This window comes from Schistocerca cancellata, chromosome 4, assembly GCF_023864275.1.
Source record: "Schistocerca cancellata isolate TAMUIC-IGC-003103 chromosome 4, iqSchCanc2.1, whole genome shotgun sequence".
Classification (NCBI taxonomy): domain Eukaryota; kingdom Metazoa; phylum Arthropoda; class Insecta; order Orthoptera; family Acrididae; genus Schistocerca; species Schistocerca cancellata.
Genome location: NC_064629.1, coordinates 873377276 through 873403222, shown reverse-complemented (window position 1 = coordinate 873403222; position 25947 = coordinate 873377276). Strand labels below are relative to the sequence as shown.

The 25947-nt window shown below is 39.4% G+C and overlaps 1 protein-coding gene across 4 annotated transcripts in view; it reads right to left on the bottom strand.

Moving 5' to 3' along the window:
* The window catches only part of LOC126185023 (glycogen debranching enzyme), a 192078-nt gene that overhangs the window by 65889 nt on the left and 100242 nt on the right, over positions 1-25947 (bottom strand). For all 4 annotated transcript variants that reach the window (XM_049927749.1, XM_049927752.1, XM_049927748.1 and 1 more), the window contains exons 8-11: positions 19410-19622; positions 16097-16291; positions 10443-10572; positions 2386-2509 (exon numbers count right to left, since the gene is read on the bottom strand). In XM_049927749.1, coding sequence (XP_049783706.1) covers positions 2386-2509; positions 10443-10572; positions 16097-16291; positions 19410-19622 — 662 coding nt within the window. The remainder of the gene's footprint in view (positions 1-2385; positions 2510-10442; positions 10573-16096; positions 16292-19409; positions 19623-25947) is intronic.

The window sequence follows — 25947 nt, the reverse complement described above, 5'->3', positions numbered from 1 at the left end:
ACAGCAGGATGGAAGGTTGGAGGGAAAGATGGCTGATAGTTTAGATGAAAGGGATGAAGGGACAGTACTATGACACCAGTAAGTTGACACTGAAGGCAGCAATGGGAGTTGTTGCATGTGGCACACAACAATATGGAGGAATGGACTACAATGGGAAGAAAGAACAAAGGAAGATGGAGATTGTGGAGAGAAGGGTGTGAGTGTACAACAAGTGAAGTGAAGGGGCAGACTGTATGGAGACAGGTACAGAAGTGAGCATGGAACTGGGGCTAGCACAAACTGAGACCAGGAGGACTGAGGGATCACAGGATGTGTTACAAGAGTAATTTATATGTACACAGCTCAGAGAAGCTGTCACTGTGGGAGAGGAGATCCATATGGCACGGGTTGCAAAGGAACCTGTGAGGACAAGTATGGTGTATTTGGTAGTGTATTCTGCCACTGGGCAATAAACTCTGTTCTGGACTGCTGTTTGAGGGTGGCCATTTATTTGGTGGACTGTTGGTTGGTGGTCATGCCCACATAAATGACTTTGCAAATGTTGCAGTAGAGCTGGTATATGACATGGGTGCTTTCAGAGGCGGACCTGCTTCTGATACGATAGGATATACCTGTGATGAGACTGGTATATGATGAGCTGGACAGGTGAATAGGGAAGCACCAAAGTCCACCACAGGGATATGACCCATGTGGCGAGGGATTGCTAGTAGGTGTAGCATAAGGATCAACCAGTATATTTTGTAGATTGTGTTGTCAGTGATACATCATTCTGGGAAGGCAGAAAGGACTGAGGGTAGGGAATTCCCCATATTTGCACACCACGATAGGTTGGCAAAACACTGGCAAAGGATGTGGTTTAGTTACTGCAGTCCAGGGTGACATTAGGTGATGAGTGGATACTCCTTTTCAGCTGGTTCAAAGTGGTAGTCAGAGGATTAGGGGGAAATGGGATATAGCATGTGAGATTTGTTTGAGGATTAGGTTTGAAGGAAGGCCTCAGTATGACCTTGAGCATGTTGGGCAAGGGATTTTTCATCACCACAAATCACAAATGTAGCCAGTCTATATGGGAGACTTTTTTTAGTGTTTAATAGATGGCAGCTATCAAAACAGGAGTACTGTTGGGGGTTGGTGGGACTAATATAGGCAGATATTTTTACAAAATCATTAGAGAGGGAGAGGTAAACATCCAGGAAAGTGGCATGCAGGACTGAGGAGGATCAGGTGATTATGATGGAAGAGAAAGTGTTGAGACTGTTCAGGAATGATGATAGTGTGTTTTAGCTCTGGGACTAAAGCATAAAGATATAATCAATGGAACTGAACCGGACATGGGGTAGGATTTTGGGTGGCTGGGAAGGTTTTATCTAGCTGAATCATCTGCAAGTTGGCATAGACAGAGCCATGAAGGTATTCATGGCCATGCTGTGGATATCTTCCCCTCAGAGGAAGTGAAATTATGGATAACAATGTAGTTTGTCAGGTGTGTAAGAAATGATGTTGTGGTTTTGGAGTTAGTAGAACATTGTGAGAATTAGTGATTGATAGCAACAAGGCCTTGGGGAATGGGGGATGTTCCTGTAATGGGATGTGGCATCAACAATGACAAGTAGGAGTCTAGGAGATAATGGAATGGGGATGGTTGAAAGACAATTAAGGAAATTGTTTGTGTATCTGATATGGGACACTAGGCTGCTAGCAGTGGGTTAGACACATTGTTTCCTTCATTATTTCATGTGGTATGTATGGAGCAATATCACATAAGAGGCAATTTTTTCTATGTGCAACAAGCACAGGCACACAAATGCACATTTCCATGTCACTGAATTATTTTGCAGCCCAGAGTGTACATTTCATTTGCATCTTTTTTACAAACCATCATTTTGTTTTCAACAGTTCTTGTGCATTTATTATTCTATTTTCTCTAGCTAACACACATTTTAATATTTTATTTCATTTCACTTTTACAGCAGACCACCCAGTATTATTGCCACTATTTCCCTACAGGGTTTACCCATACTAATCACTCCGTGTTGTCGTTTACCAGGTACCTTCTGCTACGCACCATATGGTGGCTTGCAGAGTATGTATTTAGATGTTGATGTTGCATTGTTCTAAGTTTGTGTCTGCGTGCATGGAGGTGGTAGGGGGTTGGAAGTAGGGGAGGGGGAGAAGGTATGCATGCCCCATACTTGGTTTCAGTTCCACTGTGTTTATCTACACTTACACCAAATGGTAGATCAGCCCATTATCCTCTGTCTATTTCTTTGCACTTCTAATTGGAACATAAGGTTCCCAAAACTTGAGATTCAGTCTTCTCTTAAAAACAGCATAACAAATATTACTGTAATTTTATGCAATTTCAACTGCAGTTGAAATATTTACCTCTAATGAGTGAACTAATTCCAAGTCTATTGACAAAAATATTGTCTTTCTGGTCAGAATTAGTAAACAGCTCAGCAACCACATACAAGTCAGGACGAACTCTTCGAGCTGCATCAAGAAGATACTGAAACACAGAATATACAAATAAAGAAGTATGTAGAACGTCCAGCACTGTCTCAAAATAACATGTTGTTTTTAAGTTAATGATTTCTTTCATCTTCGATTGATACATACTACAAGACATTACTGAAGAAGTTTTAGTCCTACGCAATTAGTGTTCTTGATATGTCTCATAATAAAATGTTTAAATGTATGCTCAGAAATTTTTATTACATCTGAATAGTATTTCTTATAGACAAGTATTTTTAACAGCAAGGTTATTAAGTTCTTATCATAGAGGGGTGAACAGTATATTCTCAAGAGTGCACAGGTATGTTCAAGACATAATTCCACCAGTTTTAAAGTAATACTCACTGCAGAGAAAAAATGTTCACAATCATGATAGTGAAAAATATGGTGAGACTAACATTTCAAACTGATGTAAACAATAAAATCTGTTGAACTGGTCATCCAGAGCTGAAGTAGTAGTACTCACAGTTTGTTCCTGTCATAGTGATAGACACAATCAGTAGTGTGGCCACTAAGAACTAACATTATTGATCCACATTCAAGTAAATAACAAATACAGAAACAGTACAATAAGCAGTAGAACACAGTCTGAGAAGGAGTGTGGCTGTGCTGTCTTTCTATAGAGAAGGGCTCTAGTAGATGGTGCTGTGGGTGTAGTGCCATGTGCATTAGCCTTGTGACCCACCATGGGTGGCCTCTGGTGGCCAGCCCGCGCAGCTGCCATGGGCAGACTTATTGGTGCCACAGCGCATATCCAGGTGTTGCATTCAGGGTTATAGCACACATTCCCTCCTGTGGGAAGGCTGCTATTCTGATGTGGGAGTTGGGTTGACTGATGACATATCCACGGCCTCTGTAGCAGGCACTGTAGGTGATGACAGTGGCAGCAGAAGGAAATTCTGGTTCAGAACTGGCGAGTAGGAGTGGAAGAGGCAAACCTGTGGAAACATGCATGCACAGTGTTGCTCCCCCCCCCCCCCCCCCCCCCCTCTCCTTCAAAGTACCATAAGGAAGGACTGGCGATAAGAGCACTGCACTGGCAGTGTCATGACATCTGGGTCCTCAATATGATGGAACTGCACTGTTGGTGAGGGAGTTGGCCACTTGGGTAGGGCACCAGGGACACTGATGGTGAAGGATCCAAGGATCAAGGATACTGGCCCAACCAGTGGCAGAAGAGCAGATGAGAGTGCAGGTTGTGAATGGGTCAATTGGCAAAGGAACTGTGGAAGGTCTGAAACACAAACTGAGGACTGTTATCTGACACAAGTGTATTAGGCAGTCCTTCAGTAGAAAATTTTTAAAAAGGGCCTGAACTGTAGGACAGCACATAACATATGGAAAATTAGAGAAAGCATTCACAATCAACAAGCAGTAAGAATTGAGGAATGGTCTCGCAAAATCAACGTGGTCACATTCCCATGGTAGCTGCGGCGGCGGCATGCACAATGTCCTCGTCGAAGCCAGACCAAAACACATTTTGACCAGCCAATGATTTGGTACCAGAGACTCCCTGGTGTCACTGATGTAGGAACTGAAGCACATGTCACTGTAGAGCAGCTGGGATCTTGCCTCTGGGTAACAGCCCATCTGTAGCTAAGAGACCATCAGCAACAAACACCAAAAGGGGGTGATGGGGGGCAAAATAGGTATGTAAAAGATCAGAAGACCTGCCCGGAGACCTGTCTGGCCAATCATGCTGAATAAGGTCAACATTGTGGCACAAAACAGGATTGGTAGCAACCGCAACTCTGATCCAGGAACTCATAATAGGAAAACTTTCCACTATACATTGCACCTCAATGTCTAAGTGAAAACAAAGGAGCTCATCCTGATCAAAAGTAGGATCCAGCCTCATTGAAAGCCAGAGCAGTGCATTTGCATTGGCATCAGCATTGGCATGCTGCATAGTAGGCCAAAAATGTGTTTCATAGTTGTAACAAGACAGAAACAAGGTCCAAAGCTGCAGGCAATGTGCTGCTTTGTTCAGCAACAGAGTTGAAGGATTAAACAATGCAATCAACAGGTCATGGTCTGTAATGAGGAGGAACTTAGATCTGTACAAGAATACATGAAACTTCTTGAGGGCATAGATGATGGTAAGCAGTTCCTTTTCAACTTGGGAGCAGTACTGTAGAGAGGAGTTGAGTGTTTTTGACATTTAAGCTATCAAACAACTGGAACTGTCTTCAAAGTGACGTGCAAGAAAGACCCCAAGGCCATACTGAGAGTCATCTGTAGCCAAGCTCAAAGGGGTGGCTACAATGGAAGGCAGCCAAACAAGGAGCAGAATGCAATTTAGATTTCAACAGCTTGAACACGTCGTCAAAGGCCAGCATCCACTGACAAGGAACATCCTTGTGGAGCAATTTGTACAAAGGATGGGACAACGTGGCTGCACATAGAATGGATTTCTCACATTAGGCAACTTTCCCTAAAATGCTTGGAGTTCTTTGACATTGGGAAGGATGAAGCAGAGCTGTGAAAGATGTGACATGATGATATAAATGCTTTACAACATCCCAACAAACCTCAAACCCCAAATGCACAATGGATGGCCAGAAAAAGTGTGACTTGGCAAGTTGCACTTCAACCCCGCAGTATGTAAGACTGTAAACAAAGAGTGTAAGTTGTGTAAATGATCTTCTGTGGATGCACCTGTTACAATGATGTCATCAAGGTAGTTAATGCATGCCAGAACATACATTAGCAATTGTCCCAAAAAACACTGAAAAATCACAGGGGTGCTCGCCACACTGATATTGGTAAACCTGAAGGGTGTGTTGATCACAAGGAGCTTTTTGAACCCTCATTCAATAGAATCCGTAAATACACTTCAGCTAAATCAGTTTTAGAGAAAAACTGGTCCGCAGCGAGTTTGGCAAAAACTTGTGCTATCAGGGCACAGTGTGTCAATGGTAGATTGAGCATTAACAGAAACTTTAAAGTGGCTGCAGAGCCAAAGCTGCCCATTTCGTTTTTTAACAGTAATGAGAGGAGTAAACCACTTACTTGAAGTAATAACCTGTATAACACCCAATTATATTAGCCTGTCCAATTCTAATTTCACCTGATCACACAAGGCCACTGGAACAGGATGCACAGACAAAAAGTGCAGCTGGGCCATAGGTTTCAGGATAATATGGGCTGTAAAGTTAATGGAAAAACCTAACTCATCCAAAAAAGACAAGAACTCAACACAGAGAATTTAATTGTGCCAATGGACCTGGTCAGAAATGAGGTGAACTGCATCCACAATGGAAAATCAAAAGGATTGAAAGCATCCAGACCAAACACAGTGTTGGTGATGGCATCATCCACTACCTGTAAAGTCAAGGAATGAATCACAGGTTTATACACAGTGGGAGCCACAAACTGCCACAAAATTGGAATATGCTACTTGTTGTAACTCAACAAATGTCAAGTAACCAGGGACAATGCCAGAGATCCCAGGTCGACATCAGTTTATATGTTCAGCAATGTCACAGCTGCATCTGTGTCCACTTGTGGTCAGAGCACTTTGTCCACCATTCACTCATCAATAAACAGTTGTTTATCATTCATAAGCACTGGAGACATACAATTAACATCCATGACCATATCTGCAGGAGAGGGCTGGGAATGATACACTGATGCTATATGTCCTTTTCTCCTACAGTTGTTGCAAGTTGCCCAATATTTAGGGCATGCATTCTTGTCATATTGCATGAAACAGAATGAGTAAGAAGTGAGTGCTGAGCCCTACCACTGCTGTGGTGGTTATTTGGCACATTGCTGTCCAGTATGGCACAGAGGCCACATTTGTGGAGCTGCTATTTTGTCCTCCCCTCAAGAACTAAGTCATGCCTGATGATCAGGAACAGGAGCCACTGCAGCAATGTCATACCAAGGTTCAATTTGATCACAAGCAGCATGAGATACCTCAAAAGACTGAGCAATATTTAAAACTTCAGGCAAAGATGTACTGTCACATTTTAGTGCTCATTGATACACCTCCTCATCAGATGCCAACCAAATGATGGCATCATGGACCATGTAATTAATGTAAAACTGACATTTGTGACTGAGGTCATGGAGTTTGGCTGCCCATGCCCAATAGGACAGGAAGGGCTGTTTCAACCAAAAAAGAACTCAACATGTGCTGCAGTGCTATGTGCATTTACAGTGATAATTCGTCAACAACAGTCACATTTTGTTGAATGAAAGTAATGTTGGCTCCTGGAGTGGGGCTGACTGGCACAACTGGTAAATCTGGGGAAAATCAAAAAAGGAACAAAACCTTATACGTTTTTGCATTAGTGACACCAAAAGCAAAGAAGTGTTGCCAAAGCCATTTCTCATAAACCTCCCAGTCTTTGGGCACATCAATGTAAGTGGGAAAAGGTGACAGGTACACAAACAGTGTAGAAGCCTGCAGCTGCACAGGGAGAGATTTGAGCACTGCCCCAGAGACATGAGAAATGATGGAACATCAAAATAGACTGAGCACAAGGGAGTAAATGCCACCATTGTTGTCAATTGTGCCATAATGCTAGACAGACTCAATAGGGTGGCCACCAAGAACATAGTTTATTGATCCACATTCAAGTAAACAACAAACATAGAAACAGTACAAGAAGTATAACAACACAAACTCAAAAGGAGAACTGGCTGCACTGTCTTTGTATAGAGGAGGGCAACACTAGGCAGCATGGCAATAATCATGCTGTATGCACTAGTCTTGTGACCCATCGTGGGTTGCCTCTGGTGGGTGGCCTGAGCAGCTGCTGCTGGCAGCCTAGTGCAGGCAGCCTAGTGCTGCAGCATATATCCAGGTGTTGCATACAGGGTTATAGCAGTTCCATGCTTATGTATAATAATATGCTGAATGTAAAGGGTTACATAGGAAAATATATTTATTCATAGTTAGAAATATTCCTCCCCACCCTTGTTATGGTATTACTTGAGCAGTTTTCTTTCTTTGTTAACTAGCATTAGAAACATTGTTTTAGCTATGAAATATTTTTCAGAGAATAACATCAGCAGTGTGACACAACTTCCAAAAGTGTTCGCTCTAACTGACAACTTTACCACAGGAACAAAGCAAAACTAAGAATGTGTGAGAATCAAATAGGGGGCCACAAAAGTTTCTGCAGGTTGTCCAGTTATTTTTTAAATTTACTTAACAAATTTAACAAAGTAATTAAAAAGCTTTTCATAAATTGTAATATTGACTTACACATTCTATATAAATACTGTATATAGCATGATAAATGTTAAAACAATAATCTACTTAGTCCCATTCTTATGTTATTTTTGTCTAGAGTTACATTCTTGAGAGTGGATTTGTGGGGATTTTGATGTTAATTAAAACTTTTCATCTCTTGTCTGCAGCTGGCATGTGCTTGTGTTATTTATAAATTAATTTGTGACAAGGAGGACCCTTGTTGAATGTAACTGGTTATTGCATCTCATGAGAACCAGAGTAAAATGTACACAAAGGAAGACAGAGTAGGCTAAACAAAATAGTCTGTCATGTTGTTTCTACGACATATAGTATTCCTGTAATGAGAATGTGAAATACTCTCTATTACTCTTGAGTGCTGTGTGTCACTGTGATAAGTGAGCTGCCTGCTCTATACCTACACCTACATTTTTTACTTTGCAAGTGATTTTACAGTCCATGTTGGAGGATTCGTATTGTACCAGTACCTTTTTCCCCAGTTTGCTTGTCAACTACAAGTAGCCCTATGCATGAATATGACTTTCTTTAATTTTGTCACGATGATCATTTTGGAATTACTGTGGCATCATCTGAAAACCTAACAATGAACCAGTGGAAATATTCTATGAATCTTCTCATCTTCCATGAGTTCTTCTTTGTAAGAGTAACAGACTGGTGAACATACTCAAGAATATCAGATTCTCATAATAAACTTCCTTTATGGACTGATAACATGTACTTCACATTCTGCGATGGAATTACAGTCTTTTACCTAACTTCCCAACAACATAAAACATCTGAGATGAACACTCACATATATTCAATAATTGTAACTCAATTCAGTGACTGATGACCAGTAGGAAAGATTCATTATCCCTTTTTTCTTAATCCGCGCCAGACGTCATGGACGTCGAAGACCCATAGAGGTCTCTGCACCATCGCACCTTAAGCTGTGGTGGCGCGTGCCTCCTGGCCTGCTTTTAGTGTGGGGGTGCCACAGTGGAACACGTGGTCCCAGCAGCCAATAGCGGCACCCCCGATAGCGTACTTAAACGCTGGCCACTTGCTCAACCAGTCAGTCTAATCTCACTTACGTCGGTTTACACCTCGCTTTGCGCTAGACTGCTTACTTCCTGGTTCGTGTACGAGTTTGTTTCCTTGTGACTCTGTTGTTTGGTCTTGTTGTATTCGCTCCATCCTACGTTGGTCATGTCCGTCCTCTTCCGTTGTGTTGTTGTTCGCAGGCCTCTCCGCGGGTCCCGCCGCGCCTTCCGTCATTGCTACTCCGCGACCATCCTGGTCGCAGTTACAACACTTTTTATGTGCATTATATTACATCTACTTCTGCTGAGGAGGTGCTGACAGTTTTTGTGGAGATAATCTGCAAGTTCTCCTGCATTTTCAAATAATGTTCTAACAATGCAACCTTCTAATATACCACAGTGTCATTCACAAATGGCTTCAGGGAGCTTATGATACAACAAGTCATTTATATTTATCATGAACAATATTAGTTATGATTACTTCCTCAACATAAATACAGTACTACCTTCACTTTTGATGATGTGTCCCAACTGAGAAGAGTGTGATAAGTTTTGTTTGTTAAGAAAGCCTCAGTCTAATTGGATACTGGTCTGATTTACTGTGTGTTTATATGTTTTTTCCATGCAGCAATTCATAGCTGCATTGAAGACTTACGAAAAATAAAGAATCACATTATTAATCTTGGCACTGATATATGCAGCTTGGTGCATCTCATGAATTAAGGGGGAATATACTCAGTTTTTGAATAATCTAATTGACTCTAACAGAAGACTTGTATTTCCTGCCTGCACCAACAGCAGTAGCATCTTGAATGAAAAAAAGGTCACCATCATAACTGTTACATCTGATGATTCCTGCCAAATCTGTGTAATCATAATAATATAAGCCATCTAATCATGAATGAACTGTTGGCTTAAAAAAGAGTTCCCATCTATATTCTTCAGACACATTCCTTTTTTTTTTTGGTCAAAAATGCAGGTGATTGTCAAATTACACAATTTTATGAGAATCTGAGGAAACAAATGGGCAAAGAACTTACTGTAGGAAATCCATCATGAAATAATTTGTGGGATTGAAATGAGGACATTTTACATGCAAACTCCTCCTCACATTATGTTGGAAGTTGTCACAGATATTTATACAGAATTGAAGTTATATTTTCTTCAGTTTTCATATTAACCAACGTTTCTTTATGAGCAAATGAAAGAATCGCCTGCTAGAGACACAGTGACAGTCATAATTAGCGTACAAATAAACCACCACAGACAGCATATTATTTGATTTACTTGACTAGTTTCTCCCATCAGACACAGACATCCTCAGATATTCATTGCCCTCATGGCAATGCAAAGGTTTAAAGCACCGTTTGGCACCTTTGTCAACACAAAGTGGGATAAGTGGCATTAGATGAAACTCTCACTATTTTGTATTAATGATGGTGCTGAGTGGTGCTTTAAACCTTGCTCTGGTCTGATGAGCAAAACCAGTCAAGTAAATAAACTGTTACACAACCTGTGGCATTTCATCAGAACATTAATTTTTTTTAAGAGTTGAGGAACTATTGGCTGTTTCATTTTACTGCATTTGTTGTTTTTGACTACAATTATATACGTTGATTAATTTATGTAAAACTATATCAAACTGCTTGAATTATTTAGACTTTTTCCCTAAAGCCTCTTACTTCTGCAACTGGTATTGGAGTTGAATGACAGTTGTCCAACCGTATCCCATCAAATACACGAGCAGTCTGTTCCACATATTCTTGCATTCGCTGCCACAAGAATGGGCAGTCCTCAGGTCGTTCACCATATCTGAAAATAATTAGGAATTTATTGTGAAGTAAACTAGTATGTCATACAAGACATTAAAATATAGAAAATATGACTACATATTACAAATCACCAAATTCGCTATTCAAAATAATCTCATATTTTTCAATAAAATTTTGAATGTGAGTGGCACTAGCTTTACAAAATCTGATACTATCTGTAAAGCAGCAGCTGCAAAGCTCAGATATGTGACTTCCAGTTAAAGTTCTTATCAAAATAAACATTTAAAAATTTAGAATATTTTGTTTCATTTCGTGATTTACTCTCATGAATTACTTCTAATGATGTGGTCAGTTCTTGTGCAATACAGCCCATTTGCAGAGAACTAGTGATTAATTTTCAAGAACATTAATTTCTTTAAATTTTATGTTGTTTTCTGCAAGAGATTCTGAGTGATGCAAATTCTCAAAAAAACCAAGGGCAAAATTTATAAAACAGATGTGAGAAGAGTGCTATTTTATGGCAGTGATAGCCTGGGCATCAAAAGTGACTCACAAGCAGAAGTTTCAAAAACAGAAATGTTCATTTCAAGATGGGTGGAAGCAGTAATATTGAGAGAGAAAGTGCACAATATATTCATGAGAGGTAGTTATGAAGTCATCTGCAAAGCTCTCAGGATCCAGGTTGAGATAATAACACACAACAAAAATACTTGCCTGATGGCCATGACATGAAAAAGTACTTTCCCATAGTTACAAAGAGGAGAAGGGGAGGAAGATCTCAAATATGATGAATATATGAACTGATATGAAGGATCTCAGCGTTAGTGAAGATAATGCCCATCAGTGGCATATATGGTGCTGCACTTATGAGTAGTGAGAATGGCTCTGAGCACTATGGGACTCAACTGCTGTGGTCATAAGTCCCCTAGAACTTAGAACTACCTAAACCTAACTAACCTAAGGACAGCACACAACACCCAGCCATCACGAGGCAGAGAAAATCCCTGACCCCGCCGGGAATCGAACCCGGGAACCCGGGCGTGGGAAGCGAGAACGCTACCGCACGACCACGAGATGCGGGCAGTAGTGAGAAAAGGCAAGGACAAAGAATATGTTGTTTTTGGAAAGTATGAAAAACTAGTTTAAAAAATGGGCCTGGCATGAGGTAGTGAACGTCAAGACAAGGGCGTGGAATCTCCCCACAGAAATTAAATTTACATCACCAGTACTTTTTTAACCATCAACCACAGAGAAAATATAACTAGAAAATGGCAGGAGACAATATCACAATGGCTTCATAGTTGTTTTAATTCACCTGGGATGTGCTGTGAGAAGTGATCAACTACTGGTAATGATGATAAGTGGATTAAAATTAAAGGAAAGCACAAAGGAAAGTAGCTATAAAGATATTTAACTAAATTTACAAAATGCATTGTAGCTGCATCAGTGGCCATGCGGGAGAGAAAATGTGTGCTGCTTCCAGCATGTGTGCCTTTGACTAGGCTACCACTGACATCATGATACAGCCAAGCACAGTCTTTCTGGTGTCTTGAAAGAGTCAGTTGAAGAGTGGAATGGCACTCTTCTGTCTTCTGTGATGACAGCAGGTTTTGTCTGTATGTGAATGATTGCATAGGCTTGGTGAGTGCCCTATTCTGGAGTGCATTCGTCCATGACACACATCCTGTCCTACACTTCATGGTGTGGGGGATCATCAGTTACAACTTGTGGTCACATTTGGTGCTTCTGCAGAGAGGAGTAACCAGTGACCACCGCATTTCACATGTTGTTGTATCCATGTTACTTCCATTTCTTTGACAGGAAAGTGATGTACTTTTTCTGTAGGACAATACAAATCCACATATGGCTGCTGCAACGGAATGTGATCTTCGTGGTGTGTGACAACAGCCATGGTCAGTGATTCACCAGATCTCTTGTCAACTAAACACATACTGGACATGAAGTGAGAACTTACTTGCTTTCCAGAGCATGCAAGAACCATTGCCAAATTGCAATTAAAGGTGGAAGATGTTTGCGACAACCTATTGCAGGATGATCATTTTCATGTGAGAATACGCAACTGCATTGTCACCAAATGGGGTACTCTAGGCACTGATGCATCTGTTTGGGCACCCTTTACTGTGACGTGTATTTCATTCAGTCTGAGTTTGTTATCATGTATTCCTACTATGGTGAACTACCTATCACATCACTTGTAAATAAAGTGTCCTTGTCTTTGAGGATGTTGCATTTTCCATCAGCAGTGTGTTATATAAAACAGTGTCTTTGAAATAAATTCTTGCGTGACATCAATCCCTCGGTTCAAGGATTATCACAAGACTTCAGTGACTTATTTAAATAATTATTGTAAAAAGAAGTACCATATACAACTTGGTAGATGTCTGCAGGAGCCCCCTATGTGGACGTGTTTGAGGATGATGTGCAACCAAGTAGATTCTTCAGCCTGTTCAAGGTGTAAAAGTATGCCTACAAGCTGCTGTCTACATAGCAAAAGCATGACCTTCCTCAGTACTAGGATTCATGATAGTTGTCATCCAAGTGCTACAGTTTTTTCCCCCACTAGGGAGTGAAGAGAACACCACATTCACTAACCACTCAATGTACTGTCCATTCTCTGAAGAAAGAATCAATCCTGCCTTTATCCATAGACCAAGAAAGTTTTCCAGTCAGTCAAATTCAATTAAAAAAAGATGCAAGTGGTATAATGTGCAGTACTGGTTTTGTTTATTTCCATGGGAAGTTTCACAAGCCTGATAAAAGTACAGTAGCACATCAAAAAAGCACAGCTGCACTCTTTGTTGTTGACACTCTAAACACTGATAGTTTTCCTGACAAAGCTGTTCAAACAGCTGGAAAGGAACATAGTGTACCTTGCCCTTATAAGTTGGAGCAATAGGGACATGGTTCTGGTATTTAAAACAGCTTGTTTTATTTTGAACAAACAACCTCAGTTTATGATTAATGAATCCAAACTTATTTTATTTTGACAGGACTAGTGAACTAAAGGTTACCTTGTACTGATCTCCATCACTATATTTGATACTTTCCTCATTGCATCATTACCTGACACAAGTTTACTGTCATTAAATCCATTGAGTATCGACATTCAATAACACTTTTGTTATAGTTCTGGGTGTTCTTTAAATCAATTTTAATTGAATATCCTCCACATCTCTTACATGTCTTCAAGTTGCTTACTTAACTGGAAGTAGCCATCTCCAGGTGAAGAGCTTCCTTGCACTGCTACTTTATAAATTTTTAAGTTCCCACCATTTTTCTAGACCTTCTGCATACAGAACATTCCCTGCTGCCATATTTTTTACAGGAATGACATAATTAGTTGAAAGCTGTGCCCTGTTACTTTCCTTGGCATAATTTTTTTTCACGCAAACACCAATTCTACAATGTAGTTTTAACAGGCTGGGTCTTCAGAACTAAGATGGTTGGATGTCTAAAGGTGCACCATGTGGGTTTGTAGAATTGTCATGAGTAGCTAGGAAAGTACAGTTCCTACCAAAGAATCCAAATAACTAGGTAAGCCTAATTGAACTAGCATGTGGCAGTGTCACAAAGCTTGAATGTAATGACTGTTTCATGTAAACACCCATTCATTTGCTCTGTGCACTCTCAACTTGAGACCCATCACTTAGAAATCTTATCAAGATCTGACTGAATATTTGCACAGTATTTATATGACAGTACTTCAGTACAAATAACTGTATCATCTTCACAAAGTCTGAGGTTAGGGTAAATATGAAAACTACAATCTGTAATACTGACGAAGTTGCAATGAGAAATATCCTTTATTTGCTGTGACTAGTTTTGGACACATCATATATTACCAACCATCATCTTCCTTTTAAGTACTGAAACACAATACAACCAGTAAATTTGGAAATAGCCACAACTGACAATCATGAGTAACAAGTACAAAATCACCTAAAACATGCTATCAGCAGTACATGTCATGTGACAAAAAGCACTGGCAATATGTTGTAGATGATTTTGAACATGTAACTCATGACTGTTAATTGTGAGTGTTTGCAAATGTACTGGTCGTATTATGTTTGAATACTTATGATGAAGGTGATAGTTTGATAATGGATGTCATGTCCAAAACTAGTAACCACAAATAAAGAAAATTTCTAATTGCAACTTCAGTAGCATTACAAATTGCAGTAGCTAATCAATTTTTCCTGCAGCATGTTGAGGGTTAAAAACTAAAAATATTGCCAGCTGGGTCAGTATTATGCAAAATGAACAGCATGGATCCCAAAACACTACCCTGGGGCACCTATGAAGTTACTTCTACATCTGTCAATGATTCTCCATCCAAGATTACATATTGTGTCCTCTCTGCCAAGAAATTCTCGATCCAGTCACCACTATCATTCAAAACACACTATAATCATACTTTTGTTAGTAAGAATTGGTGTGGTACTAGGTAAAATGCTTTTCAGACTCAAGAAATATTGCATTTAACATACTGCCTCGCTCCTTGGCTTTCAGAATGTCATGTGAGAAAAACTCAAGTTGGGTTTTGCATGGCCAATGTTTGCAGGACCCATGTAGGTTGACATGCAAGACTTTATTCTGTTCAAGGTACCTCTTTATGTTTGAGCTCAGAATATGTTCTAAGGCATAGCATTAGAAGGATGTCAAAGATATTGGATGGTATATAAATACAGAAAACTGCAACCAGTAACTTTTCTTTGTTTATAGCATAAATCAGTTTTCGAATTGTGGTGGCCTTTCACCACACAGCTGTCTTAGCAATTCTGTACATCCTTAGCTCACAATGGCCCTCTGCTAAGGCAGCAGTTTTCTTCCTTCATGTGTTACTTCTGTCCCTAGCTGTCGATCCTGCCACGAGTCTGAATACCTGCATACTACGGTCATTGGCTACAGGTAGATAACAACAGCTTGGTCCATAGTGAGACTTCCACTAACCTAGTATTGACCAGTCTCTATCTTTTCTTTGCGGCATTAACATTGGTTCCTGATGTGTGCCTGCACCACTACAGAATGCCATGTGATGATGCATAGCATGAAGTTTTGAGAAACACTTGTGTCACACCATCTCTACTGCTGCTATGCGGAGGAATATCATCATCCTGGTGAAACACAGGGATGAGACCGCCACCTTGCTCAGCATCTACCTTCCCTGCTGTGCCACACCTCTTTCAGCACCAACCATGCCAGCAAGTGACACTGTTCAGAACTTACAAATTTCAAGACTATTTTGTGTGTTTCTTTGTAATCACATAGTTAGTAATTAGATGTGTTCCTTGACCACATGTGAACATTGTTCCTTGTATGGTACCTACCACACCTTGTTCTACTTTTGGTAAACAAACAAAAGTGGTGTAGTCTATATGTCACTGACTTTTCAATGCAAAATAATATAAATGTTGCAGACAGGGAAATTTTTGTATCAGCAAGCAAACTGTAGGTAATGAAGTCATTTTCTTCATTTTATTCAAAATGTATTAGAAGCATGCTATTGTATACTCAATTAAAATAAATTAATGTGATGACTTTACCTTAATTTAACACTGTCACCCCAAGCAATGAGTTCTCTTCTCAAATACACATTATTTTCTGGTGAAGCAAAATTGCGAAGTGGATCATCATTCATAACCCATCCATTATGGGCCATAATATAGCATGCATCAGCTGAGTACATAATATCCTCAAATTCTTTTAAGCTGTTAGCTGCTCCATAATCAGTAAAATATCTAACAAAAAGAGAAAAGCATCCACTGAGTTTTGTCAGTTATAACAATATAATATAATTATCTACCATGCAAACATATATGAACTAGATAATGTTACAAATGCTCAAGCTTAAATGAAATTAGGATGTCAAACTTAAGGACAGGATACTTATAATTGGTGGAAAAATTTAAAAAATTTATGACTTTATTAAATTTTATAGTCTTTCCTGATTACATTGATGTATACATCATAGGGTTTCAAAGGAAAAATGACCTATATATACCAAATTTTAAAGTTACAGTCATGTATCCTGCCATGCCCCCTTTATTTCTGTTATAGAAACCAGTATTATTTTGAAAAGAACTGTGAACTTTCTGTTTCCAGCAATTATACATGTGATACACTGTATATGTTGGTAATAGTGCATGTTTCTAGTGTCTGTAAATGATTATCTTTCCTAGTATTTACTTTTGTTTCAATGAAGCTGTTTGTTCACATGCCAAAGTGCTACATATATTTGTGGAAGTATATATCTTTCTGTGTGCAATAAATACAAACTATGCCTCGCATCAAAAAGTTCAATAAAAGTAAATTCCATGGTAACCAGTTCACAAACAATTCAAGCCACACTGTTGAAAGTAACCAACGTATCAGTTTTTCAGGGAAGAAACTCCCATATGGCACGCCTCCAGGTGATTCAAATTTTAGTGTTAACAATGACGCTTTTTGTAGTGGATTTTCTGTTGTTTATGTGGGCATCTTATCTTCTATGATAAAGGAAGTAGTGAAATGTAAACAATGTTATGGTGTAGGCTGTCTGGAAATAACTGAACAACAAAGTAGCAGGAAGGGTTTAGCGTCAAAATTATATGTTCTTTGTAGACCCTACAATAAATCTACCTTGAAAATTACTTCAAACATTGTGCATAATTCATATGATGTGAATTTGAAGCTAGTGCATGCAATGTATGTAATAGGAAAAGGAAAAAAGTCTGTTCAAACATTTTGTGGTTTGATGGATCTTCTTCCTCCTCCTCCCAGTAGGTTCAGCAAGTACATAAAAATACTTTCAGGTGCCTTGACGGTTGTGTTTAAAATATCTATGAAATGTGCAGTAGACGAAACTGTAAATACTAGTGGAACCAGGGACATTGGGACATGGCAATATTGAGGACATTGTGCCTTGAATGGTGTTGTAAGTGCTACGTCTCTGGAGAATGGAAAAGTTGTCGACGTTGAGTGCTTATCTAAGTACTTCCACACCTGCCATGGTAACACTGAAGGAAATATTGAACATCAGTGTTCTAAGAATTATGATGGTTACAGTGGAGGTACGGAGGGTGATGGAGTTCTAAAAATATTTCAGAGGTCGGTGCCCATTTATAATGTTAGATATACGAAGTACCTAGGCAATGGGGACTCTAAAGCTTTCAATAAAATTAATGAGTTCATTGTTTATGGTGACACATTGGTAACAAAATTGGAGTGTTGTGGACATGTGCAAAAGAGAATGGGTGGTTGATTGAGGAAGCTATGAAGAGAAATGAAAGGAAAGTTGCTATCTGACAATCTCTGTCTGGCCGAGGCTGACAGAAACTGAAATACACCTCATTCAGACTTATTATGGACTGGCCATTAGATGAATTGAACCTCTGAATGGTGTTACAGCAATGAGAAAAGCTGTATGGGCCACCTACTTTCATAAGTTGTTCACAGATGACCACCCTGTTCACGGACTTTGCCTTTAAGGAGCAGATTCTTGGTGTGGTTACCAAAAAGCAAAAGAAAGTGGTCAAATGTACCATCATAAGCATTCTCTTCCTGAGCCTGTTATGAAGGACATAAAACCAAATTTTAGAGACCTGAGTGACCCTGTTTTGCTTAGTAAATATCTTCATGGGAGCACTCAGAACACAAATGAAAGTTTTGACCATTGCATGTGGGAAAGATTACCGAAGAATATTTTTGTAGGACTAAATACATTAAAAGCTGGTGTACAGGATGCAAGGATATGTTTCAATGATGGAGTGGTAGGAAGGTTGGAAGTCCTGAGAAATTTAGGCACAAAATGTGGCTCTAATATGGAAAATCAATTGCTTGCATGTGACAGACAACAGGTGCATGAAGGTAAAAGATTCACTCTTCAAGTTACCAAATAAGCAAGAAGAGCTAAAAGGAATGCCAAGAGGATGCTTGAAGATGAAGAAATGCTGCAGGATGAAGACTATGCTTCAGGAATGTTCTGAGGCACAGCTTAATTCGACTCATATCTTCATTTGCAATTCCCTGCAAGTTGCATTTTTCAGAATTCAGGTACAAATATTTCCTAAAGTTTATAAACCATTGCTCTAATTTTTTTCTGTAACTTGCAATAGTCCATACTTATGTAGTAGACCCAAGCTTTATTGCAGAATCAACTAAATTATATAAAAACAACATTTTTATGAGGAAAAAACTTGTAAAAATTAAAATTTAAGATGTGATACTTTTTATCCTTGTAATATACACAATTGGTGGAATTAAATAGGACTAGTACCTCAGCCATCATGTCAAGCATATCTGGCAAAAATTTGGTCTCCTTCAAAAGTATAACATTGGATTAAATGGTACCTCAATTTGAGGAAGCATTTTGGAAAAAAAAAATGCATAAATTTCTGTGTAATTTTCTAATAACCCTAAGCAGGTTCAAAAATATTCAAAATACTTCTAATTTGTTTAAAAAGTGTGTTGCATTATCTGATATCAACAAAAAAATCTGTAAAACATATACATTATAAACAGTGCCTAAAGGAAATAGGTATTGATTTTTACATAATATTGAGCCGGAAAAGTACTCTGTATCCTTAACCCTTGATCATCTCATAGTTGAAACAGTAGTAACAACAGTTAACATAAGAAAATGATGACTCTGTCATAAAGTTTTAAAGAAAATTCATGAACTACAAGTCCATGTATATGGGATAAAGTCTGTAGAAATAATAAGATCATGTAATTGTACTAATACAAAGACAACAATTTCTATTTTCAGTGTCATCTCAGGTAATGTGTACAGTACATCACAGCACATATACTTCACGAATGCCTGCAGAGCAAATGCATTCAGTTTATAGAAAATAAATATTTGTATAATTCAGTCACCTTGGAACTAATGGATTCTTGAGAGAGACTTGTTTTATTCGTGGTCCATTCTTGTCTACTCTGAAGTACCGGATACTGGCAATGGTATTATTCACTGCAGCCTGGAGATGTGCCTCCACTTCCAGGTGAATGGCATTATTTAATTTATCCAGACACATTTTGAAATCCTCTGTGCACCTACGTATCCTTGTCTCTTCATCAAAACAATCACTCCTTGAAAGCAATAAAATACAAAAGAAATTCGAGGCTCATAAAAATATTTTACACACACACACACACACACACACACACACACACACACAGACAGACAGAGAGAGAGAGAGAGAGAGACAGAGAGAGAGGTGAATATTAAAAGTTTACAAAGTATAACAATGTGAAATGTGTTTTTTTATAACTTTAATCAAAAGAAAATGTTAACACTATAATTCTTACACAAATTTTAATACTGAAGTAAACTATTTCAGTACTAACAATAGATAACCTTTCACTGGGGTACACTGCAATGTATTCCACAATAGGAAGTGAACATACTTTCATTTGCATCTATTTTTGTATATTACCAGTGATATGGCATTCCTGGACCATCAGTACCAATTTTTCCAATTATCCAGATGGAGCCCTCAGGCTCAACAGTCAGCATAAAGAAAGGTGGTTAGTCACAACAGTGAATGGAGCACCATTTAAACTAGGTCATAACTAACTGATTGTCCAAAAACTGTAAGGCACTCTTTCTTAGTTGCAGAATAATTCTTCTTGGACTTGGAGAGTACTCTGCAGATTTATGCATGCATATGATTCATTTATGAAGCATCTGTCATAAAAGTACATTTCAAGTAAGTCTATCACATCATGAATGCTTCAGTAAGTTGTAAAACATGTCATGGCTTTTACATTCTCTGAATCTACATCTACATCTACATTTACATCTACATTCATACTCCGCAAGCCACCTGACGGTGTGTGGCGGAGGGTACCTTGAGTACCTCTATCGGTTCTCCCTTCTATTCCAGTCTCATATTGTTCGTGGAAAGAAGGATTGTCGGTATGCTTCTGTGTGGGCTCTAATCTCTCTGATTTTATCCTCATGGTCTCTTCGTGAGATATATGTAGGAGGCAGCAATATACTGCTTGACTCTTCCGTGAAGGTATGTTCTCGAAACTTCAACAAAAGCCCGTTCCGAGCTACTGAGCATCTCTCCTGCAGAGTCTTCCACCGGAGTTTATCTATCATCTCCGTAACGCTTTCGCGATTACTAAATGATCCTGTAATGAAGCGCGCTGCTCTCCATAGGATATTCTCTATCTCTTCTATCAACCCTATCTGGTTCAGAGCAGTGGGCAAACAAGCATACTGTAACCTACTTCCTTTGTTTTTGGATTGCATTTCCTTAGGTTTTCTTCCAATGAATCTCAGTCTGGCATCTGCTTTACCAACGATTATCTTTATATGATCATTCCATTTTAAATCACTCCTAATGCGTACTCCCAGATAATTTATGGAATTAACTGCTTCCAGTTGCTGACCTGCTATTTTGTAGCTAAATGATAAGGGATCTATCTTTCTATGTATTCGCAGCACATTACACTTGTCTACATTGAGATTCAATTGCCATTCTCTGCACCATGAGTCAATTCGCTGCAGATCCTCCTGCATTTCAGTACAATTTTCCATTGTTACAACCTCTCGATATACCACAGCATCATCCACAGAAAGCCTCAGTGAACTTCCAATGTCATCCACAAAGTCATTTATGTATATTGTGAATAGCAACGGTCCTACGACACTCCCCTGCGGCACACCTGAAATCACTCTTACTTTGGAAGACTTCCCTCCATTGAGAATGACATGCTGCATTCAGTTATCTAGGAACTCTTCAATCCAATCACACAATTGGTCTGATAGTCCATATGCTCTTACTTTGTTCATTAAACGACTGTGGGGAACTGTATCAAACGCCTTGCAGAAGTCAAGAAACACGGCATCTACCGGGGAACCCGTGTCTACGGCCCTCTGAGTCTCGTGGACGAATAGCGCGAGTTGGGTTTCACACGACCGTCTTTTTCAAAACCCATGGTGATTCCTACAGAGTAGATTTCTAGTCTCCAGAAAAGTCATTTTTCTCGAACATAATACGTGTTCCAAAATTCTAAAACTGATCAACGTTAGAGATATAGGTCTATAGTTCTGCACATCTGTTCGACGTCCCCTCTTGAAAACGGGGATGACCTGTGCCCTTTTCCAATCCTTTGGAATGCTAAGCTCTTCTAGAGACCTACGGTACACCGCTGCAAGAAAGGGGGCAAGTGCTTCACGTACTCTGTGTAAAATCGAACTGGTATCCCATCAGGTCTAGCGGCCTTTCCTCTTCTGAACGATTTTAATTATTTCTCTATCCCTCTGTCGTCTGTTTTGATATCTACCATTTCGTCATCTGTACGACAATCTAGAGAAGGAACTACAGTGCAATCTTCCTCTGTGAAACAGCTTTGGAAAAAGACATTTAGTATTTCGGCCTTTAGTCTGTCATCCTCTGTTTCAGTACCATTTTGGTCACTTAGTGTCTGGACATTTTGTTTCGATCCACCTACTGCTTTCAGGGCAGACTCTTTTTTTCTGTTAACTAGATGCTACAAGATTTTCATTTCTTGGGTGACAAAGAGGCACTTCCTTGGATTCATATAAAGACTTGCACCATGGACATGTCTGCAGTTCATCGTCTAGTGGCTAGCATTGCTGCCTCTGGATCATGGAGTCCTGGGTTCGATTCCCGGCCAGGTTGGGGATTTTCTCCGCCCGGAGACTGGGTGTCTGTGTTGTCCTCATCATTTCATAATCATTCATGAAAGTGGCAAGACTGGACTGAGTAAAGATTGGGAATTTTTATGGGCACTGATAACCTCGCATTTGAGCCACCCACAAACCAACCACCACCACCACCACCACCACCACCACCATCATCATCATGGACACACATCAGCACAGTTGTTCAGCAGATTAGGTGATCTGAAATGTTTTCTGGTAAGACAATAGTGTCATCCATGGAGCAAAAACACATTGTTTATTTAAGATGTCAAAAGCAGGTCATCTGTCACTTGTTCACAGGTGGCTGGAGTATTGCACATACCAAGCAGCATAACTACAAACTCATCATATGTTATGAAAGCAGTCATTTCTCAGTCTGATTTTTCAACCTCCATCTGCCAGAACTCATCAAGTTTTATGAAAGAAACTGCTTCTCAGTCAGCTTTTTCAACCTCAATCTGCCAGTGGGGTCAGTCTACATAATCATAGGGGAGATATGGTTCACTTAATGCAGATGTCCAAGGTCTTATTAATTTGTGGCAATAGATATATATCATTATTTTTTCAGCCACCATTAACTGATGAAAAATGCCATGTGCTCGTTTTCCTTCTTCGCAAAGGTCACAGGAGACAATCTGGTGGCTGAACATCTTGCAGCAAGTTCCCCCTCTTCATTCTGTATTATCCGTTGTTCAGCTGGAGAAACATTATATGAGTGCTGACTGATGTTGATCCCCATCATTCATACAGTGCTTCACACTGGCTTGTCTGCTTTACCTCATTTCCACAATGGACCTGAATACACCCAAAAATTCATTCAGCATGGCCAACACCTATCGACATTATTCCATGGTAAACCTGGGACCTATTGGTCATTCTGTAGTAGATTTCCCCAGTTCATAGTTGTCAATTCTAGCACAGCATGATTATCTGTCAATGGCACTGATCTGACATTCCTGGACTGGTTAAATAGTCCCTATGTATGTACCAGTACGGATCAGCTGTTCATGGCAACTGGTGATCCCAGGCTCTCATTGTCCACTTGTAAGGGTTTTGATTGTCATTGCACTCCAGATTTATTTTGTGATGCTTAGCACTTTTTTCAATCAACTAGGACTTCACAGTTTAGCTGAGTGTCCACATTGCTGATCAGCACTTATCTCATTTATGATGATGGTATAAGTGTGTCTTCAATAACAGATATTCGCCCAGAGCAACCATTGTCACATGGATTTGTTTCAATAACTTAGTTAATCTGGAACTCCTATCTTACATAGCCTATGACTTCTTGTGATGCAGGCAAAAAGCCCCTCCAAGGATAAGATTATGGCTGTATTCTGGTAAAAATACTCATTTGAAGGGTTGTGTTCTCACACTGATACTGAGTCACACAACAAAGGTTCTTATTTGTTGAACGTATCTTTCATCTGCAACATTGAGAACAGTGGTCTTTGAACTTCAGAACATAGTCCTCTTCAGCTGGAAGAGATTAGCATTTGATATCACAGAAAATGACAGCCCAGATTCGACTAATGCCTATACAGATTGGTAGTCATTAATGAAGATCATGAGATTTCCTTATATCATGTCAAATGTCATCCAAGGAGGACTTTCTTCTGTATCAGCCTCACTTAATTTAAATTTCCTGATTACAGCAAGTGGGTGAGCAGCTGACACTGTATGATGATAGCAAACAACTGGAGAGCATTTGGGACCAACTTCATCTAGAGTGCAGTGATTATATAATCTCACATATCAGCTGTAGCTGTCTGGCACGCACAGGATTGCATAAATGCTTTATGTCTTTTCATGTAATAGTCATCAAACATTCTTCTTTTTCTATTTCTTCTTCTTCTTCTTCCTCCTTCTTTAAAACAGTGTTCTACATGGCAAGGTGTCCAGAATAGTGACATACTGTTATATTGTCCTCTGTTCTCCAAATATAAGCTTTCCTGTGGAGCCAGCAAATGTGGGGTCCTGATAGTCTTCCATTATTATCATCAATGCAACATTCAGAAGTCTGTTGAATGTTTTTCAGTCTGCACTTTTCTGGTGTATTTCCTCAATGTTCTGGTAACACTCGATTAAGTCCTCTGTAGTAATGAGATCATTCAAAAGAAGTGCATTATAGACTTCCTCTGCCACGCCTTTCATTTGCTGTGAAACTTATTGGCTTCTAACATATTTGGATTCACTATGTGACACAGTACCAGTCATTTTTGATGGTGTAGTCTCCTTTGGTATTAGGTCCAATTATTTCTGCTCTTCAGTATGTACACCTGCCACTGGTTGTAATCACATGTTTTTGTAATTTCTGTTTGAAATATTTCCCAGTTCTTCAATTTTTCTCAGTGCTCTCAGACCTCACATTGAACTGCACAATCACAATAAAAGTAGACATTGTCAACACATATCATATCATCCCACTTGTTGGATTTAGTGACACAGTCAAACAGCTTTAGCCATTTTGTCAGATACTGGCCAGCATTTCCGAAAAACAATGCTGCATGCCTGATGTTCATATAATTTTTTGATAGTTTTGTGTCCATTGGTACCTTGACAAAGCATGTGGTAGGCAGTATGTACTGTTTGTAAGCATTCTACTCATTCTTGTCAACAAAGGTGACAGCCTTTGAGAGGCCTTATTGGAGCAATAGCAATATTCATATCTGTGGTACCCAGTGACACCATTATGAGAGCAATGTCATCAACAAGAACTAACACATCACACAGACACACACATTAGTCAAGGTGGATGTGAACAGTCTGTCTCAACAGAATGTTCCTATTTACACATACATGAAATCTTCTAGCATATTACAATATTTAAAAAAATATGGAACCTTTGAAAAATCATTATATTAAATCATAAATAAATGCGAAGGTATGATTCAACCAGTGCCCTGTAAGTTGCACTACCTCTACATCAACACATACATCTACCTCTCCATGAATACTCCACATATCATTTTGGAGTGTGTGGCAAAGGGCACTTCACATTGTAGCACATGTCAGGGCTTCTTCTCATTCAATTTGCTTATGGAGCACATGAAGAACAGTTGCTTGAATGCCTCTGCGTGCACTGCATTAAATCTAATATTTTCTTCACGGTCCTTATGGGTGAGGTATGAAGAGGGTTGTAGTATATTCCTAAATTCCTCGTATTCTCACAACTTTGCAAGTAGACTTCTGTAAGAAACTTGGAGTCTGTGTGTCCACCAGTTCACATTTTTCAACATCTCCGTGATGCTCTTCTGAGAGTCAAACAAACCTGTGACCATTTGTGTTGCCCTTCTTTGTAAACATTCAATATGTGCTGTTAGTCCTATACAATACGCATCCCACATACTTGAGCAATATTCTAGGCTGGGTTGTATGGGTGTTTTGTATGCACTCTTATTTTTAGACTGATTGCATAACCATTGCAATACAGCAGACAATGTATGGCATGCAGCAACATCATGCAGGAGGAAAAGGTAGCTGTATCAAAGAATGACAGAGAATCACATGGCAGTTTCAGAGTTTTACTGTAGGCAATACTGAAAAGTGAAGAAGAATATCATCTCTGTTACTAGTGCAAGGATTCTGAAAGAATGGCCAGTACTTAGCCTCAGGAAGTGGTATTCCTAACACAGCTGACAGGAAGACTTAAAGTAGAAAATAGCAAACCTAGACACTGGAACCACTAATTTACTAAATTATTATCCTTCAGGAAGGAAACTGAGATTGTTTGGA